The 21,564-nt window shown below is 35.2% G+C and overlaps 1 protein-coding gene across 1 annotated transcript in view; it reads left to right on the top strand.

Moving 5' to 3' along the window:
* The window catches only part of LOC128698578 (plasma membrane calcium-transporting ATPase 4), a 131,598-nt gene extending 115,506 nt beyond the window's left edge, over positions 1-16,092 (top strand). The window contains exons 9-18 of the mRNA XM_070085026.1: positions 268-384; positions 2,137-2,339; positions 6,307-6,455; positions 9,856-10,191; positions 10,736-10,898; positions 12,661-12,762; positions 13,022-13,201; positions 14,711-14,905; positions 15,223-15,429; positions 16,081-16,092. Of these exons, the coding sequence (XP_069941127.1) occupies positions 268-384; positions 2,137-2,339; positions 6,307-6,455; positions 9,856-10,191; positions 10,736-10,898; positions 12,661-12,762; positions 13,022-13,201; positions 14,711-14,905; positions 15,223-15,429; positions 16,081-16,092 (1,664 nt within the window). The remainder of the gene's footprint in view (positions 1-267; positions 385-2,136; positions 2,340-6,306; positions 6,456-9,855; positions 10,192-10,735; positions 10,899-12,660; positions 12,763-13,021; positions 13,202-14,710; positions 14,906-15,222; positions 15,430-16,080) is intronic.
* Positions 16,093-21,564: the final 5,472 nt, after the last annotated feature.

The raw sequence follows: 21,564 nt of genomic DNA on the forward strand, positions 1-21,564 counted from the left end.
ACAGCCAAGTAATAAGCTCAGACACATTCTGCTACAGCTCTGATGTCACCAAATCCAGGACTTCCACGATTACATTCTCGTATGAGACTAGAGATAATTTCATTCACTAGAGATAATTCTTCACTTAATAGAAAAAAAACTCCATTTACTAGAGAAACTTCATTCGCTAGAGATAACTTCATTTACTAGAGATAACTTCATTTACTAGAGATAACTTCATTTACTAGAGATAACTTCATTTACTAGAGTTAACTTCATTTCTTACAGACAAAAGCAAGGAGTCGAAGGAGAAAGGAAGTGTTAAAGTTCAGAATGAAGAAAAAAGCAACAAATCAGTCCTACAACTGAAGCTCACAAAACTGGCTCTTCAAATTGGATATGCGGGTAAGACAAGAATAACAAAGGGGAATAACAAAGGACCCAAAACTATCCTTGTGGAACACCGATCGTAACTGATCCCCCCTTTACTGCCAATTTCATGCCTCGATCACTGAGTTATTCCTTCAGTAGTAACTGATGCTTTCCAGTTCTCGTCAATTAAAAACGAAACAAAAATAAAAACTTCCGAACATAACTTTAAAAAAGTTAATTTAAAAAATGTAATTGTGGTGCGATTTATAGGTAGGTAACATAGTACTCGCAGTTTAGTTATTATTTTTGGCTGGTGGCTTTTACATGGAAGAATACTTATGAGGACGTTTCAATCCGACCTGGACTATTAACTAGTCACTAGTTAATGGTCCAGGTCGGACCGAAACGTCGTTGTAAGTTCCCGTCTTGTATGTGCGGGCTATTCGTGTATTCCAGTCACGGAATTGTGAATTTTTTATTCTATTTTTTTGTGTAAGAAATTTGTGATTACATTTCGATGCATTTTCTGTCTCACTGTTAAGTGGACGGAGGGTCGAGTTTACAGCAGTCTTTGCACTGAATACCTCACAAGATTGTCTTTGCACTTTTTTTCATGCTACAGAGGCACAATTGCCCTCTGGCGACGTTGCACTCACGCAGTGGACTTTTCCAGGTCAAAAACAGGTTGACGGCAGGTTCACGCACACAGTGTGCGAAACGTTGTCAATAAAGGATCCACAGAACTGCCTTTGTGTCTATTATTTGTAGGTATCCCATTCTGAAGGCACACCCAATAAACCTTCCCTAAGCTTTTATCCAGTATTATTATTATTAGTAGTACTATTAATATTTGATGATTTATTATTATTATTTTTATTATTATTATTATTATTATTATTATTATTATTATTATTATTATTATTATTATTATTTACCGCGTACTTAAACTTATTTGAAGAGGTAGTAATAAATTTTCATATTACTGAATGATTAAATGCTATTATATTTCTACTTACTTACTTACTTACTTATATATATATATATTTTTCTTTCTTTCAACGCACCGGCCGCATCCCACCGAGGCAGGGTGGCCCAGAAAGCAAAACGAAAGTTTCTCTTTTAAATTTAGTAATTTATACGGGAGAAGGGGTTACTAGCCCCTTGCTCCCGGCATTTTAGTCGCCTCCTACAACACGCATGGCTTACGGAGGAAGAATTCTGTTCCACTTCCCCATGGAGATAAGAGGAAATAAACAAGAACAAGAACTAGAAAGAAAATAGAAGAAAACTCAGTGGGGTGTGTATATATATGCTTGTACATGTATGTGTAGTGTGACCTAAGTGTAAGTAGTAGTAGCAAGACATACCTGAAATCTTGCATGTTTATGAGACAGACAATAGACACCAGCAATCCTACCATCATGTAAAACAATTACAGGTTTTCGATGTACACTCACTTGGCAGGACGGTAGTACCTCCCTGGGCGGTTGCTGTTTACCAACCTATATATATATATATATATATATATATATATATATATATATATATATATATATATATATATATATATATATATATATATATATATATATATATATATATAAATTTCACTGGTCAATCTTCTCCTCTTCTGTTATTGTCAATGGTATACAATACCGTCAAGATACAGAATTAGATACCCCGTATGTTGCACAAGTGTCTAATTCTGCAGCCTCTTTTATTCATTTAATACCATATAATTTTTTTCAGTATTTATACAATTTTCTGATTGCAATTTTCGCTTAGGGTCCGCAATAGCTCTGTTGACCATCGTGATCCTGGTGGTGAAGTTCAGCGTGAAGACCTACGTGCTGGAGAAGAGGAAGTTCAGCGTGAAGCACATCAATTCATTTGTGCACTTTTTTATCATTGGTGTGACGGTGTTGGTGGTGGCGGTGCCGGAGGGTCTGCCCCTGGCGGTCACCATCTCTCTGGCTTTCTCCGTCAAGGTGAGTGCAGCTGGCAGCTGGAGCCCCAGAGGTAAGAGCCGCGAGAGGAAAATGATCATCAAGAGTGAGTGAGGCTGGGAGCTCCTAAGAGCCTCGAAGATGATGTTCATGAATTGTATCCTTGCCATTTAGAACACCAGCTGAACAAACAAGGTAATAATAAGAAAACCTAACTAAATCGAATCTAACGTAACCTAACTTAGCAAATAGAATTTATTTTAGAGTATAACAGGTCGATCTCTCCTTACAACTCCCCTTAAAATAATAATAATAATAATAATAATAATAATAATCTTTACTTCTACAAGTACATAATGTAACTTAAACAGACCTTAAACGACATACTATATACAAAGCTCCTTGTTATGCAGAACATATCGGGCAAAAAGTTAATCTTGTCCCCTGGATGCGACCCACACCAGTCGGCTAACACCCAGGTACCTACTTGCTGCTAGGTGAATAGGGACAGCAGGTGTAAGGACACACGCCGTACCGCGGATCGAACCACAGACACTCAATGTGTGAGCTGAGTGCGCTGTCACCAGAACTCATAAATAAACAAGTGGGATTTGTTACTTATTCTCTTTAACTGTATTCATCACTCAAAATATTTTCTGTCAAGAATATCTCACAGAAATATTATATATTGACTTTACTAATATACAGTAGGAATAACACTAATACTGAACAATGTTATAGACATGTAGTTGAGTTTCACAAAACATGCGTCATTAAATTTTTATGAATAAATATAAATAAATATAAATAACAGGAAATTTAAAAAAAAAAATCTAAACTATCGTGGCCACAGGAGAAGTCTCCTGCCTCAGCACTCCATCCAGAAACAAAATTTACAAAAGCACTCTATAAAGTTGTATATGTTGGAAGAATATTATTCTGAGTCTAGCTTGACCGACATCTCATTCCCACGATCAATGGCACTGATTCAGTGTTTAGGGTATCACTTCACTTATATTAGAACATTTAACAACCTATGCAAAAATAATCACGGTGGGAAAAATAGTGAATTTCCAGGTTCTTTCGTGAATTTCTCACATTATCAAGGAATTGAAAAAATAATAGGAGAGCAGAAGACCTCACTCATGACCCAGCACATCAAGCAGGGAAATGTAGTGAAGATTTGGTCAGGTCACATACATGTCAAGTAAAATTTATGATTGGCATGTCAGGCACAGCTGAAATTCCTAGAGTCATCCACACCACTGTATGTCCTTTTGTGTGTGTGTGTGTGTGTGTGTGTGTGTGTGTGTGTGTGTGTGTGTGTGTGTGTGTGTGTGTGTGTGTGTGTGTGTGTGTGTACTCACCTAATTGTACTTACCTAATTGTGGTTGCAGGGGTCAAGACTCAGCTCCTGGCCCCGCCTCTTCACTGATCGCTACTAGGTCCTCTCCCTCTCTGCTTCCTGAGCTTTGTCATACCTCTTCTTAAAACTATGCATGGTTCCTGCCTCCACTACTTCGCTTGCTAGGCTATTCCACTTCCTGATGACTCTATGACTGAAGAAATACTTCCTAACGTCCCTGTGACTCGTCTGAGTCTTCAGCTTCCAGTTGTGACCCCTTGCTTCTGTGTCCCCTCTCTGGAACATCCTATCTCTGTCCACCTTGTCTATTCCCCGTAGTATCTTGTATATCGTTATCATGTCTTCCCTGACCCTTCTGTCCTCCAGTGTCGTCAGTCCGATTTCCCTCAACCTTTCCTCGTACGACATTCCCCTGAGCTCTGGGATTAGCCTTGTTGCAAACCTTTGTACTTTCTCTAACTTCTTGACGTGCTTGACCAGGTGTGGGTTCCAGACTGGTGCTGCATACTCCAGTATGGGCCTAACATACACAGTGTACAGTGTCTTGAACGATTCCTTATTAAGATATAGGAACGCTATTCTCAGGTTTGCCAGGCGCCCGTACGCTGCAGCAGTTATTTGGTTGATGTGTGCCTCCGGTGACGTGCTCGGTGTTATGGTCACCCCAGGGTCTTCCCCCCTGAGTGAGGTCTGTAGTCTTTGTCCACCTAGCCTATACTCTGTGTGCGGTCTTCTTTGCCCCTCCCCAATCTTCATGACTTTGCATTTGGCAGGGTTGAATTCGAGAAGCCAGTTTCTGGACCACATGTCCAGCCTGTCCAGGTCTCTTTGCAGTCCTGCCTCATCCTCATCCGATTTAATTCTTCTCATCAGCTTTACATCATCTGCGAATAGGGCCACTTCAGAGTCTATTCCTTCCATCATGTCGTTCGCATATATCAAAAATAGCACTGGTCCTAGAACTGACCCCTGTGGGACCCCGCACGTCACAGGCGCCCACTGTGATACCTCTTCACGTACCATGACTCGTTGTTGCCTCCCTGTCAGGTATTCCCTGATCCATTGCAGTGCCCTCCCTGTTATATGCACCTGATCCTCCAGCTTCTGCACTAATCTCTTGTGGGGAACTGTGTCAAAGGCCTTCCTGCAGTCAAGGAAAATGCAATCAACCCACCCCTCTCTCTCGTGTCTTAATTCTGTTACCTTGTCATAAAACTCCAGAAGGTTTGTGACACAGGATTTGCCTTCCATGAACCCATGCTGGTTTTCATTTATAATCTTGTTCCGTTCCAGGTGTTCCACCACTCGGCTCCTGATAATCTTCTCCATGACTTTGCACACAATACATGTCAGAGACACAGGTCTGTAGTTTAGTGTCTCATTTCTGCTTCCTTTCTTAAATATGGGGACTACATTTGCTGTCTTCCATTCTCAGGTAGTTGCCCAGTTTCAAGGGATGTGTTGAAGATTGTGGTTAGGGGCACGCACAGCATCTCTGCTCCTTCTCTAAGGACCCACGGGGAGATGTTGTCCAGTCCCATCGCCTTTGAGGTATCAAGGTCACTTAGCAGTTTCTGCACCTCCTCCTCTGTTGTTCGTATGTCATCCAACACTTGTTGGTATATTCCCTCTTGATGTTCCCTTCTTTACTGTCTTCCCAGAGCCCTTCATGTCTCTACTGTAAAAACTTCCTTAAATCTCCTGTATAGCTCCTCACATACCTCCTGATCATTTCTTGTGAGTTCTCCACCTTCTGTCCTCAGTCTGATCACCTAGTCTTTGACCGTTATCTTCCTACTGCTGTGGCTATACAACAGTTTCGGGTCAGTCTTGATTTTCGATGCTATGTTATTTTCATACTGTCGCTGGGCCTCCCTCCTTACCTGTGCGTACTCGTGTGTGTGTGTGTGTGTGTGTGTGTGTGTGTGTGTGTGTGTGTGTGTGTGTGTGTGTGTGTGTGTGTGGTGCCAAATAGGTAAAACTGGTCAGTTAGGAAGAACTCGTTTAAAATTAAGTCCTTTCTAAAAATTTCTCTTATACATTTAAAGATATATTTTTAATTTATGTTAATGTAAAAATTAATAATTTTGTACCAAAAGAACCTTAGAAAACTAACCTAACCTTATAATAACAAGCGCAATTTAATTTAGCCTAATCCAACTAAATATATTTTAGATAAGATTACAATAATATAATACTAAACAAACACGTTGAAATATATTTTTTAGTTAGGTTCAGAATTATTTTTGCTAATTTATTGCATACACAAATATTCGCTTGCCTTATTCGGCAAGAAGAGCGTTACCATTAAAACCAAAATTGCAAGTTTTACCTATTCAGCACGGTATATATATATATATATATATATATATATATATATATATATATATATATATATATATATATATATATATATATATATATATATATATATATGTGTATATATATATTTATATATATATATATATATATATATATATATATATATATATATATATATATATATATATATATATATATATATATATATATATATATGAACTGCACGTGCAATGGATATTAATAGCTACCAAGGAAGAGAGCCATTTTCACGTTTGGAAATTATCACTGGACATTTTACCTACTGAGTTGCATGTGTTGCAGAAAATGATGAAGGATAACAACCTGGTGCGGCACCTGGATGCCTGTGAGACCATGGGTAATGCTACAACCATATGTTCCGACAAGACAGGTACCCTCACCACCAACCGCATGACTGTTGTGGCTGCCAACGTCGCCAGCACTATGTACAGGTGAGATCCTCTCGTATAAACCATCAACAGACATTTAAGAACACTGAAAATGAGAAAAAAATAACGTGACGAAACAACTTCATAAGAATGTGCATGCAGATTATTGGCTCCATAAAAGAAATTTAAGCAAATATATACAATTTTTGCCTTTATATATATATATATATATATATATATATATATATATATATATATATATATATATATATATATATATATATATATATATATATATATATATATGTATATATATATATATATATATATATATATATATATATATATATATATATATATATATATATATATATATATATATATGTCGTGCCGAATATGTAAAACTGGTCAATTAGCAAGAACTCATTTAAAACTAAGTCCTTCCTAAAATTTTCTCTTATACATTTAAAGATATATTTTTTTCATTAATGTTAATGTAAAAATTTATAATTTTGCATCAAAAGGTACTTAGAAAACTTACCTAACCTTACTTTAACACGAACAATTTATTTTAGCTTAACCCAACTAAATACATTTTAGATACGTTTAAAATAATTTAATACTAAACAAACACAGTGAAATATATTTTTTTCGTTAGGTTCAGAATCATTTTGGCGAAATTATTGCACAGACAAATTTTCACTTGTCCTATATGGCAAGATGAGCGTTGCTATTTAAGCCAAGATCGCAAGTTCTGCCTATTCGGCACGACATATATATATATATATATATATATATATATATATATATATATATATATATATATATATATATATATATATATATATATATATATATATATATATATATATATATATATATATGCAATAAGATCACAGTAAACAGGTGATTTCAGAATATGCAAAACAACCACTGTGAAAGAATCGAGAAGTTCCAAGCGCATTCGTGACTACTCACATTATCAAGGAACAATGAAAGTAGAGCATCAAAGGAAGGTATATAAGGGGTCTAGCCCACACCTCACTATGAGATTCCACAACAAAGAAAACACCTGACGCGCGACTCATAAGAAAGGGAACACTGCAGCAGGCCCGCCGGCCCAACTAGACAGGTCCTTAACACAACCCACCAACAAAGTATTCTAGCCAAGAAATAGGAATTTTAAAAATTATTATTTGTCTAATGTATTATTAAATTCTTCCCAAATTCTATTAATTATAAATGGATCTAATTTATATAAACTAAAGGAAATATTCATATTATTGTCAAAACTGCTTTTTATGAAACAAGATTCAATTATATTCCTGTCGACCATGGACTTGCTTGTTACAACTTTCTCAACTTTTTGAAAATCAATTGGATGGTTAAAATCTCTCTCATAAATAAATAGAGGATTGGAATCTTGTCCAGTTCTAATACTATATTTATGTTGTTTTAATCTTAGTTCGAGATTTTTACCAGTTTGACGGTAATAAACTTTATCGCAAATTTTACAAGGAATCTTATAGACACATCCATCAGCATTTTGGGGAGAATTCTTTATCAAAAGTTTTTTTACTGTATCAAGATTTTTGAATACAACTTTAATATTAAAAGTCTTAAGAAGAGAAGGCATATCAACCAAGTTTTCATGGTAAGGGAGGACCAACATATTTTTAGTTGAATAAGGCTGGTTGTCCCTTTTTGGATTGTAAAAAGTATTTCTAGCAACTTTAAAAGATTTATCAATTACGTTTCTTGGGTATTGATAAATCTTTTAAAGTTGCTAGAAATACTTTTTACAATCCAAAAAGGGACACCCAGCCTTATTCAACTAAAAATATGTTGGTTCTCCCTTACCATGAAAACTTGGTTGGTATGCCTTCTCTTCTTAAGACTTTTAATATTAAAGTTGTATTCAAAAATCTTGATACAGTAAAAAAACTTTTGATAAAGAATTCCCCCCAAAATGCTGATGGATGTGTCTATAAGATTCCTTGTAAAATTTGCGATAAAGTTTATTACGGTCAAACTGGTAAATATCTCGAACTAAGATTAAAACAACATAAATATAGTATTAGAACTGGACAAGATTCCAAACCTCTATTTATTTATGAGAGACATTTTAACCATCCACTTGATTTTCAAAAAGTTGAGAAAGTTGTATCAAGCAAGTCCATGGTCGACAGGAATATAATTGAATCTTGTTTCATAAAAAGCAGTTTTGACAATAATATGAATATTTCCTTTAGTTTATATAAATTAGATCCATTTATAATTAATAGAATTTGGGACGAATTTAATAATACATTGGACAAATAATAATTTTTAAAATTCTTATTTCTTGGCTAGAATAGTTTGTTGGTGGGTTGTATGAAGGACCTGTCTAGTTGGGACGGCGGGCCTGCTGCAGTGTTCCCTTTCTTATGAGTCGCCTGTCAGATGTTCCTTTGTTGTGGGATCTGATAGTGAGGTGTGGGCTAGACCCCTTATATACCTTCCTTTGATTCTCTACTTTCATTGTTCCTTGAAAATGTGAGTAGTCACGAATGCACTTGGAACTTCTCTATTCTTTCACAGTGGTTGTTTTGCATATATATATATATATATATATATATATATATATATATATATATATATATATATATATATATATATATATATATATATATATATAAATATATATATATATGTCGTGCCGAATATGTAAAACTGGTCAATTAGCAAGAACTCATTTAAAATTAAGTCATTTCTGAAATTTTCTCTTATATGTTTAAAGATATATTTTTTCATTAACGTTAATGTAAAAATTTTTAGTTTTGCACCAAAAGAATCTTAGAAAACTTACCTAACCTTATTATAACAAGGACAATTTATTTTAGCCTAACCTAACTAATTATATTTTAGATTTGTTTACAATAATTTAATACTAAACAAACACAGTGAAATATATTTTTTTCGTTAGGTTCAGAATGATTTTGGCGAAATTATTGCATACACAAATTTTCGCTTGTCCTATATGGCAAGATGAGCGTTGCTGTTTAAGCCAAGATCGCAAGTTCTGCCTATTCGGCACGACATATATATATATATATATATATATATATATATATATATATATATATATATATATATATATATATATATATATATATATATATGTATATATATATATATATATATATATATATATTTATATATATATATATATATATATATATATATATATATATATATGTATATATATATATATATATATATATATATATATATATATATATATATATATATATATATATATATATATATATATATATATATATAATTTCAGGCAAAAATTGTATATATTTGATTAAATTTCTTATGATGTTTCATTGTTTATTCATAATATTAGTAGCAAATGCCCGACTATATCAGTAATCATAACTTTACCAAATACTTTTAATGGCATCTCATTAATCAGGACGCTGCCCAAGTATGAGGCTCTTCCTTCAAATGTCGCAGAGCTGATAGTGTTGGCCATCTGCATCAACACTAACTACACTTCCAAGGTTGTTCCCTCAGACAATCCAGGAGAACTACCTAAACAAATAGGCAACAAGACCGAATGTGCACTACTTGGTTTTGTGATGGACCTGGGACGTAACTACCAGACCCTAAGGAACGCCTACCCAGAGGACAAGTTCGTTAAAGTTTTTACCTTCAACTCAGCTAGGAAGTCCATGTCAACTGTGGTGTCCTTGGGTACTGGAGGGTTTAGGATCTTCACGAAGGGAGCTTCAGAAATTGTAGTCAAAAGGTAAGAGTCATCATTACTAGTGATGGTCACTCTCGGCTCTCAGTGTATTTAAGGTCAACATTATATTTGCAGAGCTGACATGTTCCTTGATAAATTTTATGATTTGTTGGACAAAAAATGGATCGAAAGGAGACAATTATACACAAGACTAATTCCAACAATTGTGACTCGAGATGTACTGGGATAAGCAGAGTGGGTTTTTAGGAAGCTTGGAATATCTTGTTCAAACAACGATCACATTGTTCTAGCTACTATTTATTTGCAGATTTCCTGCTGTCAGTTGTGCCTCACTGTACGCATCAGACTCAATTTCTTAATGCCGCAGTACAGTGAAGGTTATTTTGATAGCGGGGAAGGTCGTTTGATTTACGAAATTTGAGCTGCCGTCCCTTTCCTTAGATCAAGCTTGATTACCATTCATTTCCGTGGCACTGTACGAGCCCTACGGGTTGAGCGCTTCCTCATTAACATAATAATAACAAAACGACAACGCCAACAACAACAACAGTAATAATAATAATAATAATAATTTAAAATTTTCCAGGTGTGCTTACATATTAAACAAGCAAGGTGAAGTGACTAGGCTCAGCATGGAGGAGCAGAAGAGGTTGGAGAAGGATGTCATCGACCGCATGGCCTCCGAGGGACTCCGCACTATAGGGATTGCCTATAGAGACTTCGTGCCCTTTGAGGGAAAGATGAACCAGGTGCAGAGATTAGGGAGCATCCCTGATCAAGCGAGAATTTTGCATGTTATTCTCAGTCTCTGTTGTTTTTTTCTTTAAGTGGCTCTAAAGTGGTAAATTTTGAACATTTGTTACATGTATTAAAAAATTAAATGCATTCAACTAAAACAGATGCATTTATTTTAAAATGTACGGTAATACAAAAATTTTGTCTTGTGCAAACACACACAGCTCCGGGGCCAGGAGCTGTGACTCGATCCCCGCAATCACAATTAGGTGAGTACACACATACACACACACACAGCTCCGGGGCCAGGAGCTGTGAATCGACCCCCGCAACCACAACTAGGTGAGTACACACATACACACACACACACACACAGCTCCGGGGTCAGGAGCTGTGAACGACCCCCGCAACCACAACTAGGTGAGTACACACACACACACACACACACACACACACACACACACACACACACACACACACACACACACACACACACACACACACACACAGGAACTGTGACCTGACCCCTGCAACCACAGGTAGGTCAGTATACACATACCCACACACTTTTATTTGCGCAGTCTAGCCCTTCCTTGTCCTGATTTTCCAAAACAACTTTACTTAAGTAACCTGGTAATTTAAGTAAATTTTTAATGAGGAAAGTCTACAGCAGTACATAAATTTTCATGTTCTGATGACACATATGTTATGTTACATATAATGTTATATTATATAGATTTAACCTTGACTAACCAAATAAAATCGAATAATGCGAATATTTCCAATTGAGGTTTTTATTATTACTCTTATTACATGGCGATATGTATGCTGACCAACATCTGTGTCGCCATTGTTGTTTACGACCATCCACACCTGTTGCCAAAGAGACACTGGGCTTGACTCTATCATCATTACTAATTCTATGTCATCACTGAAGACTCTTAACTCACATGATGACTAACAACATGCTCATTGGAAAAGCCAGGTATAGATATCCAAAAATCCGGGAAAAGGGAATTCATGTACAATTGCAAAGGATCCCTTCTCACTCTGGATTACTCCTTCATGATAAAGCTGATATGTATGTAGCCAAGAAAAGTGCCCTGAAGGAGAATGTAGAAAATAACTTTGGAATATCTGTGTCTAGCATTAGGGATAATATTAGGAGAGAAGTAAATAATGAAAATGAATGTTATGAGAATGCAATTAAAAGTCTGAGTAGATCTGTAATCCACTATGATAACATGAACGTAGGTAAGTACGTTTATGGAGTAACTTGCAATGTGAACAGACTGACTGATGTTGTAGTGGCCAGACTTAGATTGGTTACAAGTACTTCTGGCAGTGTGGAAGGCACGTGGATAATGATCATATTAAATGCAAATTATGTGGCCAGCCCTATGGTCACTATCTTGAACACTATGAGTTAACTGTCCACTTATATAATATAATAACGTATGTGACATGCCAAAGTATCTTATTAATGAAAATAAGATACCAGATACATTAAGCAAGTGTCCTAAATTTGCTTGTAGCAGATAAGTGAACTGTAGATAAAAACGAGATGTACTCCTGTTAACCCTTTTGGGGCCTAGTTCCTAGGCCTTTTGTGTATCCATATGCTCTTGCGCTACCGTCCACAGGATGAATATGGGGTACACAATAAACTAGCCAGCACTTCGAGGGCAAAAATCTAATTTACCGGAGAGACAGCTGTGGCAGTGACATCTTTCACCATGGTTTTCTGTATCATGTATAAACACAATTTTTCCCCAGATGAGGATCAGCAAGACACCGGATTGGGAAGAAGAAGATGCCATCGTCTCCAATCTGACTCTCCTGGGCATCCTTGGTGTGGAGGACCCCGTCAGGGAAGAGGTAAACGCGCTAGCAATGTAAAATACAGGCAGCAGTACAAGCCATTTTAACAGACGACATTTCGACTTATTTAGGGCTTTTATCAAGTCACATTGACTGGTTAAAGCTAAAAGGGCGACAAGTCGTGTTTTTACTTTGGTTGGCTACTCGCCCCTGCATGGAGGCCATCTAGCCACGAACACTATATATGACGCTCTAAACCAATTTGTTTTATTCAGAGAAAGTTATACTGTGAATATACCATGTGCCTTTTGTGTAGGTTCCCGATGCCATCCGGCTGTGTGAGAGAGCCGGAGTGACGGTGAGGATGGTGACAGGTGACAACGTGAACACTGCCAGATCCATCGCTACCAAGTGCGGTATCCTCAAGCCTGGTCATGACGGCCTGGTTATCGACAGTAAAGAGTTCAATCAGAGGATACGAGACGAGAAGGGTGAGGTGAGACAATATTACACTCCTACCTAGAACTGGTTTTTAACAAACCTTTGCATTTCCTTACGAAATAGTAGTAACACAATTGAAAACAAACCACGGAACGGGTGGAGGTTTGAACCCAAATTTGTGAGTCCTGGATTTTCAGGACTCACTTGCCATGGGTTTAAACCTCCATTCGTTCCGTGGTTTTTTGCATTTTCTGTTGTTGCTACAGTTAAGCCCGAAAAAAAGAAGAAAATTTTGATTAATGGGGTTTAACGTTTATCGAATGGACAAAAATACTTTATTTCCTATTTTAGGGATTACAGTAAACTCACACAGTGTGTATATATATATATATATATATATATATATATATATATATATATATATCTGATATTCAATCTTTCATCACCTAATCTTTTTGTTATCCTCATAACCTTACTCTTTCCTGTATTCACCTTTAATTTTCTTCTTTTGCACACCCTACCAAATTCATCCACCAATCTCTATATATATATATATATATATATATTTATATATATATTTATATATATATATTTATATATATATATTTATATATATGAGGATTAAAGATTAGTTTATAAGGTAACATTTAGTAGTGTCTTATCTAAGCAAGTTAAGTAAGCTGTAGCAGTAAATTAGTATTTATAATGAGATTTAATACACTGTAAATAGAGATTTCTTATTGATTAAAAAAACATAAAGTTTTCAATAGTTTTGTCATTTTTTTTATATTTGCATATCTATTTTTCAGTTTCATTTAGATTTTGAAATATCTGTTTCGAAATCCAATTAATGTTACAACATTTATCAGTATAACTATAAGTAGATGTGTTTGTTGGCAGAATATGATAATCTCTGAGAGGAAGATCTTGTTGTAGATGTTAGAACACAATATCTAACAAATTGCGTGACGCAATGATCACTGAAGACAGGATAGCACGAGTATAGCTTTGATATATATGGATAAGGTAATACTAAAATGTTGTTCCCAACATATGTTAGACCAAAATTGTTATATGGAGCTATGGTATGTGGTATACGCTTAAAAACATATGGGGGAGGGGGAGCAAGAACAAGGAACGTCTAAAAACTCGAGTAATGGCCTTTTTTTGGGAAGATGAGAGAATACATGGTAACTAATTGCAAATTTATAATGTATAAGAAATAATTTGAGTAAGAAAACTTGTTTTTACGAGTTAACGTCAGGAAGAAAAATTAAACACTAGTTTTCATTTGCAAACTTAAGAAATACTAAAAAAATGCCAGAAAAAAATCTGTGGTAAATTTTTTAAAATAAACTGCAAAAAATAACGTTATTGTATGCTATATTCACTGAAAATGTTAAATCTGAATGATAAAATAATCAATGGACTGGAGAAATCACAAGAATCCTCAAAATTACGTAATTACCGACAGTTACAAGAACATACATAAGGGGATAGCTGAGCAGATATTTTTATAGCTATCAAATATAAACAGGTTTACAATCTAAGGGTATACACACAGGTCTCTCAGAGGTTGTTAGACCAAGTGTGGCCGCGTCTGCGAGTGTTGGCGCGGTCATCACCACAGGACAAGTATATCTTAGTGAAGGGCATCATCAACTCGAAGTCAGGAACTGCCAGTCAGGTTGTTGCTGTCACTGGTGACGGCACCAATGATGGACCTGCACTCAAGATGGCCGACGTCGGCTTCGCCATGGTCAGTACTGGCAATTTTCAGATATGCAACTCCCTAAGGTTCCGGCAGAATGGGATATGTAAATTAAAGACCGTAGTGTATTTTAGTGTGCTGTTAAGAAACTTTTAAATAAAGTTTTGGATCGCAGTTGTAACTTTTTCTAAAGCAAATCTGAAGCAAAGTTCATATTCACTGCTAATGAAGTTATTATTTACAAAATATAGCAATAATAATTCTCAGGCACAAAAAGTGAGTAGCCCATTTTGCAGATACATGAATCTGATACAGTTAATTCCCTCACTGGCACTCTAGTTTATCTCAAGATTACTACTCCATAGGGGATCACAGGTACGGACGTGGCCAAGGAGGCATGCGACATCGTGCTGACAGACGACAACTTCTCCTCCATTGTGAAAGCAGTAATGTGGGGCAGGAACGTATACGATTCTATTTCCAAGTTCCTGCAGTTCCAGCTGACTGTCAATGTTGTAGCTGTCACGATCGCCTTTGTCAGCATCTGTATTATCAGTGACACTCCTCTGAAGGTATGTGCAAGGGTTTTCTCTAAATTAATATTAGTAGTTTTTTCGTAGAATAATATAGTGTAGTGCCCTTCAACAATGTGGCAGTTAGGTTAGGTATGATGAGTCAAGAAACAAGACAAGTGTTTCCTGACGGGTCTTATGTAGTCATATGATGACCCGCCACTGGAACTTTTGGTCATCTGAGCGAGGCCTTTCCCTGGTTTACCAGTCCGCCCCTTTAAAAGTTATGGAAAATTGATATCTGTTGTGAGGTCCCAGGTAGGCCCACGAGGAATTTATCACATCTCATTTACACAAATACTCACCTCTCTAGAACTGGTGAGACCAGCTCCTGCAACTGAGCATGAACGATCCACGTCCCTCTCAACTAAGCATAAAGTGCTAAGTATGTGTTAACTACTTATATAACTAGACCGCATGCAAGGTCTGAATATAAGGCTCTACGAACATGCTGGGTTTCAATGCTTCACTTTATAAAATCATAATTAAATTCTTTTTCAAAAATCTAGCATTTACTTATGAGAGTTTTGATAACAAAAATTTAATTAATACGTTTCCAGATTCACTTGTGGAGGGAGTTGAGGAGGCGGGTCTCATCTATCATGGCTTCGTTACTAAATTAACCATTCAGCATTTCTTTCTTCTTGTTAGACGAGCGATTAACTCCCGTGTTGTTGCCACTAACATCTACTGTAACCTTCTTCAAATGTATAGAAGTTTTATCATAACGTACAGAAAGATGAACGCTTACTGCACGAAATTAACTTATATTTATAATACATATGTGGATAGCCACACTAAGCATATATATATATATATATATATATATATATATATATATATATATATATATATATATATATATATATATATATATATATATATATATATATTTATATATATATGTCGTGCCGAATCGGCAGAACTTGCAATCTTGGCTTAAATAGCAACGCTCATCTTGCCATTTAGGACAAGTGAAAATTTGTGTATGCAATAATTTCTCCAAAATCATTCTGAACCTAACGAAAAAAATGTATTTCACTCTGTTTGTTTAGTATTAAATTATTGTAAACAAATCTAAAATATATTTAGTTGGGTTAGGCTAAAATAAATTGTTCTTGTTATAATAAGGTTAGGTAAGTTTTCTAAGTTCCTTTTGATGCAAAATTATAAATTTTTACATCAACATTAATGAAAAAAATATATCTTTAAACGTATAAGAGAAAATTTTAGAAAGGACTTAATTTTAAATGAATTCTTGCTAATTGACCAGTTTTACATATTCGGCACGACATATATATATATATATATATATATATATATATATATATATATATATATATATATATATATATATATATATAAACTCGACTCGACCCTCCGTATTGCAGTGGCTCTGCGCCTTGCTGCCCCAATTCACACAGAATATACGTGTATTTGCGGCGAAGTGCAAGCAGACCAATACGGTCTACATGGTCTTAACTGTTCCAAAACCAAGGGCTGGCATGCAAGACACAATGAGATCAACGACATCATTAAGAGAACCCTTGCTACAGCTGGATGCCCAGCCGAGAGGGAGCCCCGATCACTAGCAGCCAACAATACCCACAACCCAGCAAACTGCCCCGACGGGATCACCATCTATCCTTGGAAGAATGGCAAGCTCTTAGCATGGGACTATACCTGTGTGTCCACACTGGCTGACACCTATATCCATCACAGTGTGGGGCGACAGGGAGGAGCTACTGACCACAGGGAGGAGTACAAGATCAGCAAGTACAGGGACATAAGCCAACAGTATCAATTTGTCCCAGTGGGATCAGAGACCTTGGGATCATGGGGAAAAAATGCCACACGTTTCCTTAAAGAATTGGGTTCCAGACTCATCGACACCACCAGGGACCCAAGGGCAGCCACTTTTATGTTCCAGCGCCTCAGCATAGCCATCCAGAGGGGAAATGCTTGCTGCATACTTGGCTCGTGTCCAGCCTCGGAGGAGCTGGAGGAAATTCATGATCTTTGATACATTGTGCCATTGTATTCATGTTTATGTTTTTTTCTGTAAATGTATTCTGTAAATGTATTCTGTTTATTAATAAATGTTCACATAGAATATAAAATATATAGCGGTGGTAGGAGAAGAAAATATTCAAACAGCTCCGGGGAGAACCTTGAGGTTTTCCTGAGGTACGTTTATTGTCTTCTCTGAGGATGAGGGTCCCCATTCCAGCTATAGAGGTGGTACTTCCATATATGTATATATATATATATATATATATATATATATATATATATATATATATATATATATATATATATATATATATATATATATATACATATATATATATATATATATATATATATATATATATATATATATATATATATATATATATATATATATATATATATGCAATAAGGTGATTTCAGAATATGCAAAACAACTACTGTGAAAGAATAATGAAATTCCAAGCGCTTGGACTTGCTTAATACAACTTTCTCAACTTTTTGAAAATCAGTTTGATGGTTAAAATCTCTCACATGAATAAATAGGTAAAAGTCTCGAACTAAGATTAAAACAGCATAAATATAACATTAGAACTGGACAAGATTCCAATGTTCTATTTATTCATGTGAGAGATTTTATATATAATTGAATCTTGTTTCATAAAAAGCAGTTTTGACAATAATGTGAATATTTCTTTTGGTTTATATAAATTAGATTCATTTATAATTAATAGAATTTGGGAAGAATTTAATAATACAATGGACAAATAATAAATCTTAATTCTTGGGTAGAATAGTTTGTTTGTGGGTTGCATGAAGAACCTGTCTAGTTGGGCCACCGGGTCTCCTGTAGTGTTCCCTTTCTTATGAGTCGCACGTCAGGTGTTGCTTTGTTGTGGGATGTGATGGTGAGGTGTGGTCTAGACCCTTTATATGCCTTCCTTTGATGCATCACTTATATTGTTCCTTGATAATGTGAGTAGTCACGAAAGCGCTTGGAATTTCATTATTCTTTCACAGTGGTTGTTTTGCATACATACATACATACATACATATATATATATATATATATATATATATATATATATATATATATATATATATATATATATATATATATATATATATATATGAACATCAAAATGGTATACAATACCGACAGGTTGTTAGGTAAGACACATATGCAACAGTTAGACAACTTTATTCCGAAACGTTTCGCCTACACAGTAGGCTTCTTCAGTCGAATACAGAAAGTAGGCAGGAACAGTAGAGATGTGAAGACGATGTAATCAGTCCATCACCCTTAAGGGTGATGGACTGATTACATCGTCTTCACATCTCTACTGTTCCTGCCTACTTTCTGTATTCGACTGAAGAAGCCTACTGTGTAGGCGAAACGTTTCGGAATAAAGTTGTCTAACTGTTGCATATGTGTCTTACCTAACAACCTGTCGGTATTGTATACCATTTTGATGTTCATCTTGTCAGACACTGCAACACGTGGCATCTTGGTACAGAAAACACCTTGGACAAGCTTTTCAAGTGAGAAGGGTTGGATCTGAGAGGGACATGACCTCTCAGTTGCCTCTCACTACTACTACTACTACTACTACTACTACTACTACTACTACTACTACCCTGCACCTCTCCTTCCGACAGTATTTAAGTCTCCGCACTGTCGCTTGATCTTCAGATAGTTCCTGACTATGGAACTGAACTTCTCCAGGCCGAGGGACTGACAACCTCAAATTCTACGACTTTAAGGGTGATGGACTGATTACATCGTCTTCACATCTCTACTGTTCCTGCCTACTTTCTGTATTCGACTGAAGAAGCCTACTGTGTAGGCGAAACGTTTCGGAATAAAGTTGTCTAACTGTTGCATATGTGTCTTACCTAACATATATATATATATATATATATATATATATATATATATATATATATATATATATATATATATATATATATATATATATATATATATATATATATATATATATATATATATGCAATAAGATCACAGTAAACAGGTGATTTCAAAATATGCAAAACAACCACTCTGAAAGAATAGAGAAATTCCAAGCGCTTTCGTGACTACTCACATTATCAAGGAACTATGAAAGTGAAGCATCCAAGGAAGCTATATAAGGGGTCGGCCAGCACCTCACTATCAGATCCCACAACGGTTAAACACGTGACGCGCGGCGAGCCAACTTGGACACGTCCTTTGCAAAACTCACCCCCAAGCTATTTATTTGTCCAGTGTATTATTAAATTCTACCCAAATTCTATTAATTATAAATGGATCTAATTTATATAAACCAAAGGAAATATTCATATTATTGTCAAAACTGCTTTTTATGAAACATGATTCAATTATATTCCTGTCGACCATGGACTTGCTTGATACTACTTTCTCAACTTTTTGAAAATCAATTGGATGGTTAAAATCTCTTACATGAATAAATAGAGCATTGGAATCTTGTCCAGTTCTAATGCTATATTTATGTTGTTTTAATCTTAGTTCGAGATTTTTACCAGTTTGACCGTAATAAACTTTATCGCAAATTTTACAAGGAATCTTATAGACACATCCATCAGCATTTTGAGGGGAATTCTTAATCAAAAGTTTTTTTACTGTATCAAGATTTTTGAATACAACTTTAATATTAAAAGTCTTAAGAGAAGGCATATCAACCAAGTTTTCTTATGCCCAAAAATGTAGATATACACCATTTTCTTGGAAAATTAAATAGCTTAGCCCATTCTATAAACTTTACTGTTGAGTTTGAAGAAAATAACTCATTGCCTTTTCTAGATGTTTTAATTATTAAGGGTAATAATGAATTCAAATTTAAAATTTACAGAAAACCTACAAATAACTGTTCCTATGTCCACTATTATTCCTCGCATCAAGATAGAGTCAAACTGTCTGTTTTCTCATCAATGTTTTTGAGAGCTTTACGAATTTGTAGTCCTGAGTTCATAGATGAGGAAATATCCAAAATTTATGAAATAGGTAATGATTTAAAATACCCAAGAAATGTAATTGATAAATCTTTTAAAGTTGCTAGGAACACTTTTTATAATCCAAAAAAGAGCAACCAGCCTTATTCAACTAAAAATATGTTGGTTCTCCCTTACCATGAAAACTTGGTTGATATGCCTTCTCTTCTTAAGACTTTTAATATTAAAGTTGTATTCAAAAATCTTGATACAGTAAAAAAACTTTTGATTAAGAATTCCCCTCAAAATGCTGATGGATGTGTCTATAAGATTCCTTGTAAAATTTGCGATAAAGTTTATTACGGTCAAACTGGTAAAAATCTCGAACTAAGATTAAAACAACATAAATATAGCATTAGAACTGGACAAGATTCCAATGCTCTATTTATTCATGTAAGAGATTTTAACCATCCAATTGATTTTCAAAAAGTTGAGAAAGTAGTATCAAGCAAGTCCATGGTCGACAGGAATATAATTGAATCATGTTTCATAAAAAGCAGTTTTGACAATAATATGAATATTTCCTTTGGTTTATATAAATTAGATCCATTTATAATTAATAGAATTTGGGTAGAATTTAATAATACACTGGACAAATAAATAGCTTGGGGGTGAGTTTTGCAAAGGACGTGTCCAAGTTGGCTCGCCGCGCGTCACGTGTTTAACCGTTGTGGGATCTGATAGTGAGGTGCTGGCCGACCCCTTATATAGCTTCCTTGGATGCTTCACTTTCATAGTTCCTTGATAATGTGAGTAGTCACGAAAGCGCTTGAAATTTCTCTATTCTTTCAGAGTGGTTGTTTTGCATATATGTATATGTATATATATATATATATACTATATATATATATATATATATATATATATATATATATATATATATATATATATATATATATATATATATATATATATGCAATAAGATCACAGTAAACAGGTGATTTCAGAATATGCAAAACAACCACTCTGAAAGAATAGAGAAATTCCAAACGCTTTCGTGACTACTCACATTATCAAGGAACTATGAAAGTAAAGCATCCAAGGAAGCTATATAAGGGGTCTGGCCAACACCTCACTATCAGATCCCACAACGGTTAAACACCTGACGTGCGCCAA

Source organism: Cherax quadricarinatus, chromosome 14, assembly GCF_038502225.1.
Source record: "Cherax quadricarinatus isolate ZL_2023a chromosome 14, ASM3850222v1, whole genome shotgun sequence".
NCBI classification, from domain to species: domain Eukaryota; kingdom Metazoa; phylum Arthropoda; class Malacostraca; order Decapoda; family Parastacidae; genus Cherax; species Cherax quadricarinatus.